The sequence below is a fragment of the Epinephelus lanceolatus genome, chromosome 10 (genome assembly GCF_041903045.1).
Source record: "Epinephelus lanceolatus isolate andai-2023 chromosome 10, ASM4190304v1, whole genome shotgun sequence".
NCBI classification, from domain to species: domain Eukaryota; kingdom Metazoa; phylum Chordata; class Actinopteri; order Perciformes; family Serranidae; genus Epinephelus; species Epinephelus lanceolatus.
In genome coordinates, this window is record NC_135743.1 from 17532060 (window position 1) to 17547575 (window position 15516).

The window sequence follows — 15516 nt, forward strand, 5'->3', positions numbered from 1 at the left end:
TTTTGTCACAGAATGTCAATCAGATGTTTCTGTGTGTTTTTTGCCTCAGCAATTACTGCTACACACACACACACACACACACACACACACACAGATGGAAGCAGTTAGGCCAAGCTGGAGGTTTACTGTGAGCTGCCAATCCATGCCAGTCGATTGGCCCCAGCCTATCAACTGTTTCCATGAAGCCAATGACCTCTATATGGGGACAGAGGGAGAGGGAGGGGGTGCGTTTGGGTGGGGGCGGGGGCGGGGGTGGCAGTTTGTTGGAGCATGCGAGTGAAGTGTACTTTGGCTCCAAGGAGAGACGAGAGAAAATGAAGAGGTGTGTTAGGGCTCGACGAATGTGCATGTCAGTGTGCATGAAGAAGGGAGGAGGCTCGGCAGTAGCTTGTTATTTGGGATACCATGTTTAACATCATCCTTAAAATGCTGGGAGATTTTTTAAGGGGTGGGGGTGGGGGGTTGGGGATTGTGGAGCATCATTAAAAACCTCTGAGAGCAATGTCCGCTCGACTGAGATCATATGAAGAGAAGGTCAATGATTCTCTGCAGCGATTGTGTTCAAATAAAATCATACCAAGAAAAGGTCACTGCAGTAAAACTCTCAGAGGAGACAGATCAGTGGCACAAAAAGTCCTTTTGAAATCAGGAAACCCAGGAGGATTGAACAGTATTATTCGTTTGGAGTCACAGCTGAAGAACATGTAAGGCAATGAAAAGACCTGCCTGTGTTTTCCCTGCACTATTGGCCATAATCTTATTTTAGCCGCTACGTAATGGTCGTTAAATTACATAATTGGCCCTTGTCTGCCGGCAATGAATGCACTGGCTGTCTTGGAGCGATCGCACAAGGGGCCACTTTATTTTAAGTGAAAGGTTGAGGAGACGAAGGAGGTAGGTTAAGAGAGACAGGAAAATGAAACAAGATGTAGAGACATGCAGAGGGATGGTAGAAGAAAAAAGGATGTGGTTGTCAAAATGAGGAGGAAAAAGTGTTTGAGAAGGCATCTTATTTTTGCACCTTCACCACAGACGAGCCACTCCCTCTCTCACGCATACGCTGATGTCACTTCCCGTGTGCACACACTATCTTCAGCATTTGGCAGTGCACCCTCTCCTCTGCTGTTTGCTTTGCTGTCAGCGCTGTGACGAGATTTCTGGGATAACTTTAGCCCTCTGTAATGTTCAGACCACGGTTCTGTTGCCCTTTTACCTCCTTCAGCGAACATGCAGACAGTCAGTCACATTTGGCCTCGTTATCTTGAAACGTCTTATCTGTGAGCTGATAAGAGCCTTATCTTTAATCAAGTCTTATTTGTGGAATAATTTAAGATGTTTGTGTTGTTTGTGAGGCTAATCTGTTCAGAAGTATTACCTTTTTTGCACTTTCATTAAGTTGGGGGGCTTAAAGGTCAAAATCAGTGCAGCAGAGGGTGAGGTGTCCATACTTTTAGTCACTAGTGTGGGTCAGGCACTTCCCATAACCAAACTCCATTGTGTCTTTCAGTATGCCTGATAAATGCCCACTTTTGTCGTCACACTTCCAGTTTGTAACAAAGTCTTTTTTTAAGGGGACATGTTGCTTTTCCTTATTTCCTGTCACATGTATATAATGCTACAACGTCAGATGTTCATATTAAATGCGGCCAAAGTTTCAAATAATTCAAGTAATCATGTGAGCAAGAACCTCTGGCTTCAGACTGTCTAATACTACCTCCGAGACGAGCTGACGTCAAATCACGCAGGATTTATTTATGGTCATCTGCTCCAGGAGTGCCACTGCAAGTGTTTACATTACATACTTGGTGACATGTAGCTTATGGTTTCCCACACGTTCATTTAATTTTATGTTGGCCTGCCATGATTAAAACATCTGCCGCCATGTTTTGATTTTCTCTTTTTGGAGCTGGACTGTTTTAGGAGCACTGTTGGGATATATATACCCATGGTATGCCCAGGGTAATCTGGGCACAGACAGAGCGGCAGAACATCCGGCACAGTGTATGAAAACTTAATTGCTAATTGAGCTAATTCTGGAAGTTTGCTTCCACTCACAAACAATTGCTCCTCTTATCCATTGATCTGATCTGATCAGCTGTGATCAGAGCGACTGACCTCAACCTCTGAACTTAGAGGGGGACACAGACTGATACAAAGTTACCAGCTTAGCGAGTTGAAAGTTAGCGACCCCTGCACCTTACGCTACATAAAAACATGTAATTTATTTGCCAATGTTGTGAATTTCTGCCTGATTCCAGGTCATATTTCTGCTGAAACTGCGGTTGTGAAAATTTTGCCATAGAAGCTTTTATTGGAGGTTTTTCATGGTAGAACGTGCTGCTATGTTCAGTTAGAGTCATTCCCCAGCTGCAATGATGGTGCAGAGACACTGGGATACAGCGAAGCCTGACCCATTAGAGCAGACTGGGCTTTTTCGGGAGGGTGGCTTAAAGAGACAGGCACTACAACTTAGCATTTTTAGGCAGAAGGATAATACAGGTGTTCCAGCACAGGCAGTATGAGGAGAATAAAGTGTTATTAGAATATTAAAGCATGAAAATAGAGGTGAGTGGTATTGTTCTAAAATATATATCCAGATATTTCAGGGTATTTTTGCAATAATATTATTCCTAATGATATTACAAAATACTAAAAAGTTACCACATAGGCTTAACTTCTTACCTTTCCTTCTTTTGTATTTTGGAGAAATCTACAGATTGCGTCGGAGCCATTGAGTGATTTCACCCTGAGCAGCAAGTTGCTAAAAGGTTCTGAAAGGTTCGGGGCTGTTCATGAAACATTCAGGGCTGTGGTCTCGGACACTCAGGCCTAACGACGCCACTGATTCCTTACTACTAAGGTCGCTCCTTTTTTATTACTGACTGCTTCACCATGGAGCTGGTAGCAATTTGTTTTCAGTCAAGCTTGTAATTGCTGTGCGGAAAGTTATGACATCATTATGTCAAATCACAGTATTGCCATAGTCACAAGTTTTTTTTTTTTTGTTTTTTTTTTTTATCAAATTAGATATCATACCAGTATTACTGTCAGCAATATCATATGGAATGTCCCTGCATGCAAACATGTTCTAGTAGAAACAAAGAAAGTATAAGCCTCAGAATGATCATCATAGATCCCCTCTAAGATCTCAAGCCCCATCCATCATTACCCCAATGACATCATTTTCTCAGACTTTGCTGTATTAGCCTGTTATACTGTTTTCAGTGTGGTAGTACTTCTCATGACGTGTTGATGGAGCTTCATGTGTTAGTCAGTCAGTAGAGTGTCAGCATTTGTCTGCCTTTATTTGCCAGTGACTTCATTTTTAGGTCACAAAATAATGACTTAAGTTGTTCTTTTATCTCAGACATGTATTAGGATGTTACATACCTTGACATGTTTCGGCGGAAACTTCCGCCTTCCTCAGAAGTGTCACTCGGTGACACATTTTGCAAGTATACAAATCTATGAACCCTGAGCAAATTGGTGCGATTTCTTACAAAAACATGGGGAAAAAAGAAATTGAGCAACTTGGTAAGAAATGTCCCACAAATTGCGAAAAAATTAATTTAGAAATTTAGATTTAGAATTTATTTTTATTTTTATTTTTTAAACTAGGCAAAAAATCTAGGGAAAATGTATATTTATTATTATTGATACATATTAAAAATTATGGTACAGAATTATTGTAATTTTTAAGCATTTTAGGTCATTTCCTTTTTTGTTTTTTAAAACTTCTTTTAAAATAATTTTTCTTGTTTTTAATTTCATCTTTTTACTAATTTCTTGCAAAATCTTTGGGTCATTTCTTCTTTTGGTGCCTTCTTCCTTTGTTTTTGAAAGAAATCAAGCAAATGTGCTCAGTTTAAGGGTTAAAGCATGCTCAAAAACGAGTTACTTAGTTTATATTTTTTGCACATTTGCCAAAAAAGAGGCATAACTAGTTACATTTTCATAGTGTATAATTTGCCTTACAGTTGTGACGTGTGTATATTTTACAGTTTAACATGCTTTGAAATTTCTCAGCCCACATTTTTACATTTTTTATATATTTTTGCAATTTTTTAATATATATATTTTGATTCCTATTTCTGCCTTTATTCTAATTATTATTGTTTATTACACACGTCTTTTAGCACACCCTCAAATGCAAATTATTCTGCATTATTCACACATTTTTTTTGTGTATGTGACAAAAAATATCCATGAATGTTTTTATTTATTTACTTTTTAAAATTGATTTCAAGTCATGTGACTGCACATGGCCGTGGTCCATGGCTTTTTCTTTATTACACTGAGGCATCTTACACCTCAGGTTTCACTCAAACTCTGCGTCCACACACACATTCTGATCATGTACATTATTAGGCTCTGAACACCTTCCTGTTATATAACAATTTAAATATAAAGTCATATACACACCACTCACACACACATATCCTCTCTAGTCACAGATGCCTCCGGGCCTGTTTTCACCGAGGTGCTAGCTCACTGTCAACTCTGCCATCTGCAGCCGAAGCCATTTGGTCAAGGTTGACAGCATTCAGTGTGTGTGTGTGTGTGTGTGTGTGTGTGTGTTTTTGCATAGGTTGTAAGCGTTGAGGTTTAGGTCTGAGCTCAAACACAGCTTCTGGATGCTTCTCTGCTTGTTAGAGTTTCCAGAGGTTCTCACATTTGTGTTTCCATTGCCTGTTTTTTTTTTCTTGTTCTTTCCACTGTTGCTGCCTTGTTCTTCATTTCCTGCTGCAGTGTGTCCCCACTTCTGAATTTCTTCTTCACGCTCCCTCTCCTCCTCCTCCTCCTCCTCCTCCTCCTCCTCCTCCTCCTCCTCCTCCCTCCTCACTTGGCCCCCTGCTTTTTTTCTCTCTGTTTAGTCTATAGGGTTCATATAGGCTGGTGCTCGCAGCTACAGTTGTGTTTACTAGTCCAAGTCCTACAATTTTAGTGCAGTACAGATCCTGAAGTCTGAAAAAGTATAACAACTATATGAAGTCCTGGCATTTTTAAGTTCTGTAAAGGCTTGAAAAAAATAATTGTTGAGATGCAAGTATGACCACATTTTTCATGTTGTTGAGGATCCCATTTTTATTTCATTTCTACGTGTCGTGGTGTATTGTGATGTCTCCATCGTGTCTTCAACCCATTCAAAATGCAAATGTCTATAACCCTGCAGTTTAAGGCCGTCGTCTCCTCCTCACACTCTTTTCTCATGAGCACTCTGTTCCTCATTTGTTCATCGCTGGGTTTCGTTCATGCTGCATGCTCACTTCCTTTTCTGCTTCCCACGTGAACTTAAGACACGAGCGGCACAGGAGGTTTTGTCTGATGCAGTTTTGTCTGCATATTTCTCACGGAAACATTTCTGAACTTTTATGTCTTCACCTTTTATCGTTCTTTCTGCCTTTCTTTCATTCTCCCCTGTCTCGCTCTCTCTTTGTCTCTCTTTTCATCTGATAGGTCATACAAGAAATGGCTCTGATAGCTTCCTGAGGAAATTACACCCACTTCCTGTCTGTGTACCTCCCCATTTGCCACCTTCCCCCAGTTTTTTTTCTTTCTTTGCCCAGGCACCTCAGGGAGCAGCAAGTACGGGAGCAGCGGTGCTGGTAGGAATCCCCCAGTCTCTGCTAATGAGGCTGTGGCCTGATGAGAGCGCCAGATAAACAGCAGTACAAACACAGTAAGCTATAGCCATTAGCTGCTGTGCTATTTTTGGATGCTGCCTTCATAGCATATAGAGGACAGGACACAGCCTATTGTGAGTGAACGTAAGAGGAGAACAGTGACCTGTGCTTATACAATGGCTTCTGTGGCCAGGTGCATTTAGTAATTGTGCCAGAGTGAAGCTCTAATTTTAGTGTTTTCAGTACAGGAAGATACATGCCGAGTGTTTCTTCATCTGCAGCTACCTCGACTGACTTTTCATTTAGAGAGAGCATTGTCAGTGAATCTTGATTTTTACATCTCATGGCTGCACTTAAAGTTTAAATAATTGTCACTTTTATGCTCTACGTGGCTGACCTTTTAAAAACACATGTAATCAGGTTACTATTGACCTACTGCTGAGTCCAATATGAAGCCACTGTCAATTGTTGTGTGATCACAGCATCTTTTAGATTAGACCAATGGCATTCGTTTTTGTTGCTGGAATGGGTGTGTTGTTTTCAGCACATTCATTTTAGGCTACATCCGCACTATAACTTTTGAAAACGCTGCTGACCCTGTTTTAGTTTGAAAACTCCGGGGTTGTGTTTCAGTCTGGAGGGGCAGGAACGGAGGCTTTAAAAAATGATGACGCAGGCATTCACTTCCTGATTGGTCTTAGCAGTCCTGATATGTAGAGCCAAACCATTATAGCTACGTCTTTTGTGATGTCATCTTTCTCGTGTGGGTACTCCTTTCCCATTGCCATGGTTTCCTCTGATGGATAATGCTCCTGGTACAGCTCTGATGTGTTGCTGTATTTGCCTTGCAACGTATTCCAATCTGTTTTCAGCTGCCTTGACCGCCTTATACCCATACGCCCATGGAACGTGAATTATCATGTGATATGCATTTACAGCCGCGTTTGTATGGATGGAGAATAATTCTGAAATGGTGCTAAAATGCTTGCCGTTTTAAAACAAAAATAAGTAGAGTGTATGTGCCTCAGTGTCCCGGGACTGGATCCCTAGAGAGGAGACAGAGGACAGTGGTGATATCCGTCACAGTGTCTATTTTTGTATTACTGTTTTAAAGGGATAGTGCACCCAAAAATGGAAATTCAGCCATTATCTACTCACCCATATGCCGATGGAGGCTCAGGTGAAGTTTTAGAGTCCTCACAACACTTGTGGAGATCCAAGGGGAGAGAGGGTAGCAACACAACTCCACCTAATGGGGGCTTACGGCGACCCAGATTCAAATGTCCAAAAACACATATTTGAAACCACAAGATATCTCCATACTGCTCGTCCGTAGTGATCTAAGTGTCCAGAAACCCGACATAAAAAGTTGTTTGGAAAAACATCATTTTAACTCTGTTTTTAGCCTCATTGTAGCCTGTAGCTCTGACTGCCTCTCTGTGCACCAACGTTTTTCCAAACAACACCATTTCAGAATTATTCTCCATCCATACAAACGCGGCTGTAAATGCATATCACATGATAATTCACGTTCCATGGGCGTATGGGTATAAGGCGGTCAAGGCAGCCGAAAACAGATTGGAATACGTTGCAAGGCAAATACAGCAACACATCAGAGCTGTACCAGGAGCATTATCCATCAGAGGAAACCATGGCAATGGGAAAGGAGTAGCGTTTTTGGACGCTTGAATCTGGGGCGCCGTAAGCCTCCATTAGGTGGAGTTGTGTTGCTACCCCCTCTCCCCTTGAATCTCCACAAGTGTTGTGAGGACTCTAAAATGTCACCTGGGCCTCCCTCAGCATATGGGTGAGTAGATAATGGCTCAATTTTCATTTTTGGGTGCACTATCCCTTTAAGAAGTTTTGCTATTAAAGAGTAACTTAAAATCACAAACTGTATAAAAACATGGACACAGCCACTGTGACGTCAACCATTGGTCTGTGGATTCCCATTTGAAAGCCTCGTCTTTGACATTTTGGTCATCGCCATCTTGTATTTTTGGAGCCAGAGGTTGACCATGTTTGATTGAGACTGTGGTGATGCCTCACAGACAGTCTGTCACTCAAAGTGGCCACGCACCTAACTATGCGTACTTGAAGCCTTACTAAAATGTAAACAAGTAAGTTATATATAAATTCACCCTTGCAGTTGTCACGACTGTTGAAATTAGCCATAAAGATAAAGAATATTGTAAACATGTTTATTTCTGCTGTAAAGTTGGGCATTTGAACGAGGGGGTCTGTGGGGATTGATTTGCTCTTGCAGCCTGCGTCAGTTTGCCACACAAGGAACTGTAGTTATCTGGCATGTGTCGGCAGTGTGTCACTGCCCTCTGTGGTTGACAGGTTATGGCCGATTTGACCTCTACACCCAGCATCACTCATGGGTGTGGTCACAGGTGGCCCCTGGGTAGGAGATGTATTGCAATCGGCAGTTAAAAAGAAAATTATTTGCATATTTAGATTGTATAGATTCTGTATTTTTCAGTGAGCTAGAAGGAAAAGATGTGATTGTAACAATCTTAAACTAACTACATAATTTTTTTAAAGCTTTTTTGTGAGAAAATCAATGTCACACACAAATCAGTATTCAAAGCAGAGTATTTTCATGCATCTTAAAACATATAAGCAGGAGGTGACGTTTAAGTTTCCCTTTAAAAAAATAAGTTTACAATATATTGGCCTATTTGTACAAGAATAATGAGTGACAACAGATTACAATTTGTTTGTTTGTGCACTAATTCATTTAGCTCCGCCCACACAAATAGTTCCTACTTTGTGTATCTCTACGTGTTACCGTGGGCCAGTTACTTTTTAGGTTTTTGTTTATTGTGCACCCAGTGAAATAGGAGTCCGTTGACAGTTGCTGTGTTGTGATTTTGATAAGATAACAGCTTCATCAGACAGTGTGTTGCGACATCAGCTGATGTTTCATGAGCACACCTGGAGATTTGCAGTGAAGTATCCAGGCTTCTCTCTGTGTCCTCGTCCTCTTCTGATGACCACTGATCATTTAACTCAAATGTTATTTATGGAAATCTGTTCATCTTTGTGGTGCAAGGTTTGTTATGACCACCAGGCTAATTAACGGTAACATAATTAATGGTTCACAACACCTGTAAAGTGGAGTGATGTATGAACTGTTGTATAAATGTATACTGGTTTTTTCACCTCTCTTTAATGATTTGTCTGTTTTAATGTCATTGTTAATGATATCTTCATCTGTGAGGGTAAACAAAGAAAAAGACTTTTGGGAAATCCTCTTAATGATGAACTTTTTCCTCTGGTTGCTTCTGGAAAACATGATATGGACACATGTAAAACACTGTATCATTTGACCTGGTCATAATCCTGCTGTACTAAACGTATCACACTCTCCTCTGACAGCCACCGTCATGTTATTGCAGGAGCTTGATTGACAGGTCTGAGCCCCTGCGGTTGCAGCATGGACGCTGAAGATGCCCACTTTGGGGTGAGGTCACAACAACTTGCCTCCTCCTCTCTTCTCGGTCTGAGGGGTTTAACTAAAACAGCTAATTGTTTCAGCGGTTTCACAATGGACGTGGGGTTTGCATAAGATGTGATGTAACAAAGACTTAGCTATTATTAGGCCGCAGCGTAACCTCTTAGTGACCTGGTGGAAATATGAAATGCTAAACTGTGCTGCTACTCTGTCTAAATATTCAAGAGGTCTGATGAAACAGGTGCTGTTTTTTTTTTCTCCTGCCTCTGTACAGTATTAGAGTTCGGCCTGGTCAGAGATGCAGAGGAATGCTGTTGTAAAGACCAGTTGTCATATAACACATGCACACACACCCATACACACACACACACGTTCACCAGCAGCTCCCCACAATCACATAGGAATGGCCCCCTCCCACATACGTGCTCAGTCTTACCCCACACACACGCACACACACACACACACGCACACAAAGGCACGTACGCTTGATGGCTATCATTGGATTGATGCCACCTGACACTTAGTTAGTGCTGGAATGTGATGGGAGGGAGGGGAGGGCCGGGTGGGGGGGGGCAGCTGCCGACTCTCAGGAGCACTGGAGCTGATCTCGGCACCTCTGGGACACTCTGTTCAAATACCGTATGCCTGTGGTCTTTTCCTCTCGAACGCGGCCACGTCTGTATCAGACAGGAAGGACCCTCGCAGTTTGGAGCTTATGCCAGCTATCATGTGCTAATGGAGGTGAAGGGAAGAGGGTCTGGTTACTGTTGAAGATCACAGACTGTCTCCATCTGTTGTCTGAACTGTGCCATATGCTGGAATGTACCACTTGGCTCCGTCTGGGCAGAGGAGGCTCCTGCCCCTCACTATACTTCTTGTGCTCTGTTAAGCAGAGCAGAGTTGACCTTCCCTACTTCCCTCTGTGTAACCACGATTGCCGTCCCCTCCTGACTGTTCCAATTTATCTCCCGGAGTATGAACATGTCTTACAGTAACTCAGATATCAACCAAGACTTGACAGTAACAAGGGATCGGCTTCAGTATCTCCTGTAATGAGGAGGCTGAAATGCTGCGATCATGAGGGCAACATAGTCGCAGTGCTTTCCCAAAGTTCTACAAGCATCTTAATTAAGGTTTAACGGTCAAAGGTACAGTCGGTAACTTACATAAAAAAAATAACCGTATCTTAAACTGTCACTATATCCAGACAGTGTATGAGACAGATCATCTATCCTGTTAGGGGTCACGGGGGGGAATGGAGCCTATTCCAGCTGACGTTGGGCGAGACACCCAAGAGATAAGTGTGCCGATACACCCTGGACAGGTCACCAGACTATTGCAGGGCTGACACATAGCGACGGACAACCATTCATGCTCACATTCACACCTACGGGCAATTCAGAGTCACCGGAGTAAGCTGGAGTACCTGGAGAAAACCCACGCTGACAAATGCAGACTCCGCACAGAGGGGCTCTCCCACCCCAGGTTCGAATGAGGAACCCTCTTGCTGTGAGGTGACATAACACATGTACAGTTACTCTTCTGCTATATTAAGGAACAGAGGTGTCAGCATGCGTTACTGAGGTCACTGTTCCAGGAAGCCTTCTGGTAATGGCTTTTTTTCAGGCTTCTGATTGGCCAACACCTTTGTCTTCTTCTTTTGCGTGGCTTTAGTGTTACAGTTATCATGCTCTTGACAGCGCTTCAGTTGTGTTTTGCGATTAGGCCATAGTCTGCTTAAAAAAAACATGTTCCTCTTAAGTGCTTCAAATGGCTTCTGATTTACTAGAATTCATCGCGGCTGAACAAAAGCAACAAATCAGAGCCGAGAAGTCTCTAACGCAGCTGTCAGTCATGTCAGTCACTGCTAGTGAACTGCGGTCAAACTGTCAAACTAGGCATTCATTTTCTGTAACCACTTATCCTGTTAGGGGTCACATGGGGGTGGAGCCTATCCCAGCTGACATTGGGCAAGATGCAGGGTACACCCTGGACAGGTCGCCAGACTATCACAGGCCTGACACATAGAGACAGACAACCATTCATGCTCACATTCACACCTACGGACAATTTAGAGTCACCAATTAACCTGCCTGGTGGAGTACCTGGAGAAAACCCATGCTGACTTTCTCTGCGGATTAAGGACCTGTCTACACATGTACAAATATTTTTTAAAAACAGATTATCTCTGCTCCCCCATGTTTAAAAAAAAAAAAAAAGAAAAAAATCTTTCTACATGAAACATCTTTGTCCAGGCTGGAACACAATAACAACTTCAGATGCTCACTGGCATAGAACGTCTACTGCAATCCCTCCTCACTGCGAAAGTAAGGGTGTAAACAGGCCAGTGCTCTGTTTTCTAAACACCTATTGGAGACCTCATCACTGTTGATTCTCCTCTGATATAAGAATAAAGGTGCTCACTAACTGATACGAGTGCAGCAATAGACAACTTAGCTGAAGTGTAAAGTAACCATGACACCAAGCAGTGCCAACGGTAAACATTCCAGTAGTCTGCCATTGTTGTTTTTGGCCGAAGTTCATTACACGAAGCAACAATGGACATGCTCGAATTAAGGAGATGACGTCATCCGCTCCATTTTACACGTCCACACAGATACACAGAGTAACCAGAGTTATGAAAATTCTGCATAGGTGCCAACTGACGAATTAAATAGACAGTTGAATTTCTTTTAATGAAGTTATGTCGACCAAAACGTGGAAATTAAATACTGTACGTGATGTCTGGTTCCTTCTCAGGTAAAAGTTGTACCAGTCATTCAGACTGTAGCAGTGAACGCATCTCATCTTTCCACCAGGAAACCTCTAGATCTGCTTTTTTTACTCGTCAGTCATAGCTGTTGTTGTCATCGTGATATACGTCTGTGTTTGCCTTGGTGAAGTGGTGTTGGTTTTGTTTTGTTAAAGAGTTCGGTGGCTGGGTGCTTGTGTGAAAAAGAGGATGTGTGTCCCTCTGTGTTGGTGTGTCGGTGTGTGTTTATGTCTGAGTGTCCATGCAGATGTGCGTCCATGGCCCTGACAGGCCTGTGACTCTCTGTTTGGCTAACCCCTCCCACGCATGTTGCTCCAACACTGGCCTTTCTCAACCCGCAGCCCACTGGATACGACCATGAATGAACACATTCTCTGTCTGTCTGTGTATCTCTCAGTTTCGCCCTTTCTTTTTCTGTTTCTCTCTTTACAAGAACTCACCTTGACCTCAAAGCATTTGTCAGCTCTCCCGGCCGCCACTGTACACAAACACTGTGTTCAGGCCATGAATTGAATCATGGTCGTGTACACACTTACATTTCCTGTATAAACTCCACCACTAAGTGATTTTTCAGTTCCTTCTTGATAACACTTCAACAACCAGCGTATAATCACACATTCACACATATAACCCAACATGCTCTGTGAACATGTATGTACAGTAACATGCTTCAGTTGACTCAGTTTCTATTTAAATCAATCAACACATCTGAAACCATTATTAATGCTGCATATCCAATCAGAATAATTTCTTATTAAGTCTGTCTACATTATTAATTTGGGAAACACACACAGAGATCATATAACACATGGATGACATGAGCCTTTTAGAGATACTTAGAAAGAAAGTGATATTAATAGAGACAGAGCTGCACTTCCTCCTACATTGTAAAACATTCAGCGAAATACGGAACGTTTATTTTAAGAAGTTCAACTCTGTATTTTCAGATTTCATGGAGTTTAACGACCTCTCAAAATTAAATATACTCCCAGGAGAAGGAGGCAGGGCGTGTCTTGCTGCCCAGTGTGTTTCAACACAACTTGACGGACAGCGAATGGCCGAGACAAGCACACACATGCAACATGCTTGTTAGTTTTCTACCATTTTTTGTTCTTTTATATATTTACCTCTTTTTCTCTGGTTTCATTATAAAATTGAATTATTCGTGAGGCTTTGGTGATATCATTTATCTGACATTCATGCTAATAGAGCATTTTGAAATTTTTGTTCTAGTATATATAATTTTGTGTCATAATATTGGTAATTATCTAAATGCAGTGCTTTAAAAAGATAAGGTAATATTAAATTAGAATTAAATTTTTAATCTAGCCACGCAGGAAAGTCTGACAAATCCAGTTATTTTGTGAGTTATCTCGTGAATCCAGTTTTGCCATACAGCTTTTCACATTTGCCTCATATAACCAAAAATATTCAAGGTTTATCTGTCACAGTAGAAATGATATGACAAAATCTCTGACAGCTGACAAATCTTTATTGTTTTTGTGTACATAGATAGTAATAATATTTTGGATGCACCAGTTTATTGGTTGCATATCGGTATCAACAGATATTCTCCTTATTGCCTGCCATGGTTTATTGGTAAATAAGATGACATTTACGGATGGCAGTGGCTGATGTTTTTCTATTATGTCACATCAGTTTTGCGCAGACTAAACAGTAGGGCTTGAGACCAAGAGCATCCCGTCATCCCGGGGACAATAGAAAACATGTTTGGGATGAACAAAGATCTTCCCCAGGATAATTTTGGGGAGAAGGGATGCAGGAAACTCACTGTCAGCATGTTGTTTTACAGATAATGCTGCATTGTATGTAGCACATCCATGCAGCAGGAGAGCTTGTTAACGTTAGCAGTTAGCAGAACTAACTGCTAAAGGAGGCTGCATTGAGTTACATTGTGATGCATTCAAGTTCTTTTTAGTAAAAACTGAGGTTTTGGTAAAGGTAAATTAAAATGCTCTCATGATGTGTTCAAATGTTGTCTTGTAAAATGACATTTTTGGCAAGAAATGTGAATAAGTACAGCTGATTTAAGGAGAAATTTGTTGATGTTTCACAGCAATACAAAAGGTTTTTTCATGAATGTGTGCGATTGAATTTGTGCTTATTCAAAGGAAGTGTAATAAAGTACTAAATGATTTTCAAACAGTTCAGTACTTTCTTTTAAAACATCGGTATCAGCCCAGAATTTTACAGTCGCCACATCCCTAAACAACACATTTTATTGTAGAGCATTTTTCTAAATGAAAGTTACAAAAGGCCAAAACCGACAGCAGCAACGGTGCAATGAATACATAAAACAAGAATAAAACCGCAGTGATTAAAAATGACAATATAAAACTGAACTAAAATCAGGCTCAGATATGATTTAGCAAATAATGAGGTCACAAACTCTTATCATGCAGATTATTCCAGATTTTTGGGGCCTTTACAGGAAATACTTGATCACTAGAAATACTGTGAAAGGTCACAATTTGAAGATAACAGGTTACATGAAGGTTTGTGTTGTGATATCACCCAACCCTGTGCTGAATTATGAACTTCAGGTGCTACAAAATGGACATGAAACTTGGATGTGTTGAGTTATGGAACAATATTCATAACTCTCAATCAATAAAATAACTCAACAAAACAAAAATGCTCCTCTCTAACAGTTTCTCGAGGCATATTTTCCTTCAGAAACAGTTGGAGTCACTTTTTCCATTCATTACTTTGACTCATACCTCACACCTCTTCACAGCTCCGCACTCATACTCTGCCCTCTCTGCTCACCTAGCACTGGACAATGGTAAATGTTGTACAGTGTTGGCTTTTTGATGTGTGTTTGTGTTTGGGTGTTCCCTGGTAGCGGCGCTGGGTCTGCGGCCTTCAGAGGACTGAATACAAGAGCTATGTGTTGTTTGTGTGTTTTGGGCGTGTATGCGTGCAGGGGAAGTGGTGCGGGGTGTAAAAGGTGGGGGTAAATTGGTCACCCGTTCCGATGCATTTTTTTCCCATTCATGGATTTCAAAGGCAAGGATTGGCATAAACCTTTAATTTCAGATCAGCTTAGTTACATTTTTAGACCTGGAGGGTTTACGTCATGGCAGTTTGGGGAGCGTTTTCCTCTGAGTGTATTACTGAACTCCACACTGCTCTGAAAAACCAAAAAAAAAAAACATTTCCAGAGGCAAAATTTGGCCAAACTTAAAACAAAGTTCAAATCGAAGATGTTTTTTTTTTTGCAATGCATGTTTAACACTGAATTATTCCCCCTTGATTTCAACACCTAAAGTAAATGTTTTAGTTTTGCCTGGGGGGGACCCATCTTAATAAAATATTAAATTATTCAGTTAAAAAAATATATTTTTAATCGCTTATTATCAGTTCATTATCACTCATTATCAGTGTCCGTTACTCACGAGCAGCAGGAGATACCCGCACACCAATGCAACCTAGCTGAGCAGCCACAAAAAATAATAAAACAAAAAATAATTTAAAAAAAAGTGAATTAAATCTTATTCACTTTTTTTTTCAAATAATAAAAATTATTCACTTTTTTAAAATTATTTTTTGCACTTTGAGCACCTCTCTTTTTGTATGGACGTCCTAAATAAATTGACATTTTTTTGCATCTCCTCTGCCGTCCTTTCTTGGTT

At 41.1% G+C, this 15516-nt stretch overlaps 1 protein-coding gene across 9 annotated transcripts in view; it reads left to right on the top strand.

The window, feature by feature from the left end:
- The window catches only part of arhgef1 (Rho guanine nucleotide exchange factor (GEF) 1), a 73657-nt gene that overhangs the window by 11132 nt on the left and 47009 nt on the right, over positions 1–15516 (top strand). For 5 of the 9 annotated variants that reach the window (XM_033639830.2, XM_078171704.1, XM_078171705.1 and 2 more), the window contains exon 2: positions 9012–9096. The exons of 2 other annotated variants lie outside the window; for them this stretch is intronic. In XM_033639830.2, the coding sequence (XP_033495721.1) occupies positions 9070–9096 (27 nt within the window). In that variant the 5' untranslated portion in view covers positions 9012–9069. The remainder of the gene's footprint in view (positions 1–9011; positions 9097–15516) is intronic. 2 more of the 9 variants (XM_033639831.2, XM_078171703.1) reach the window with 1 other exon arrangement.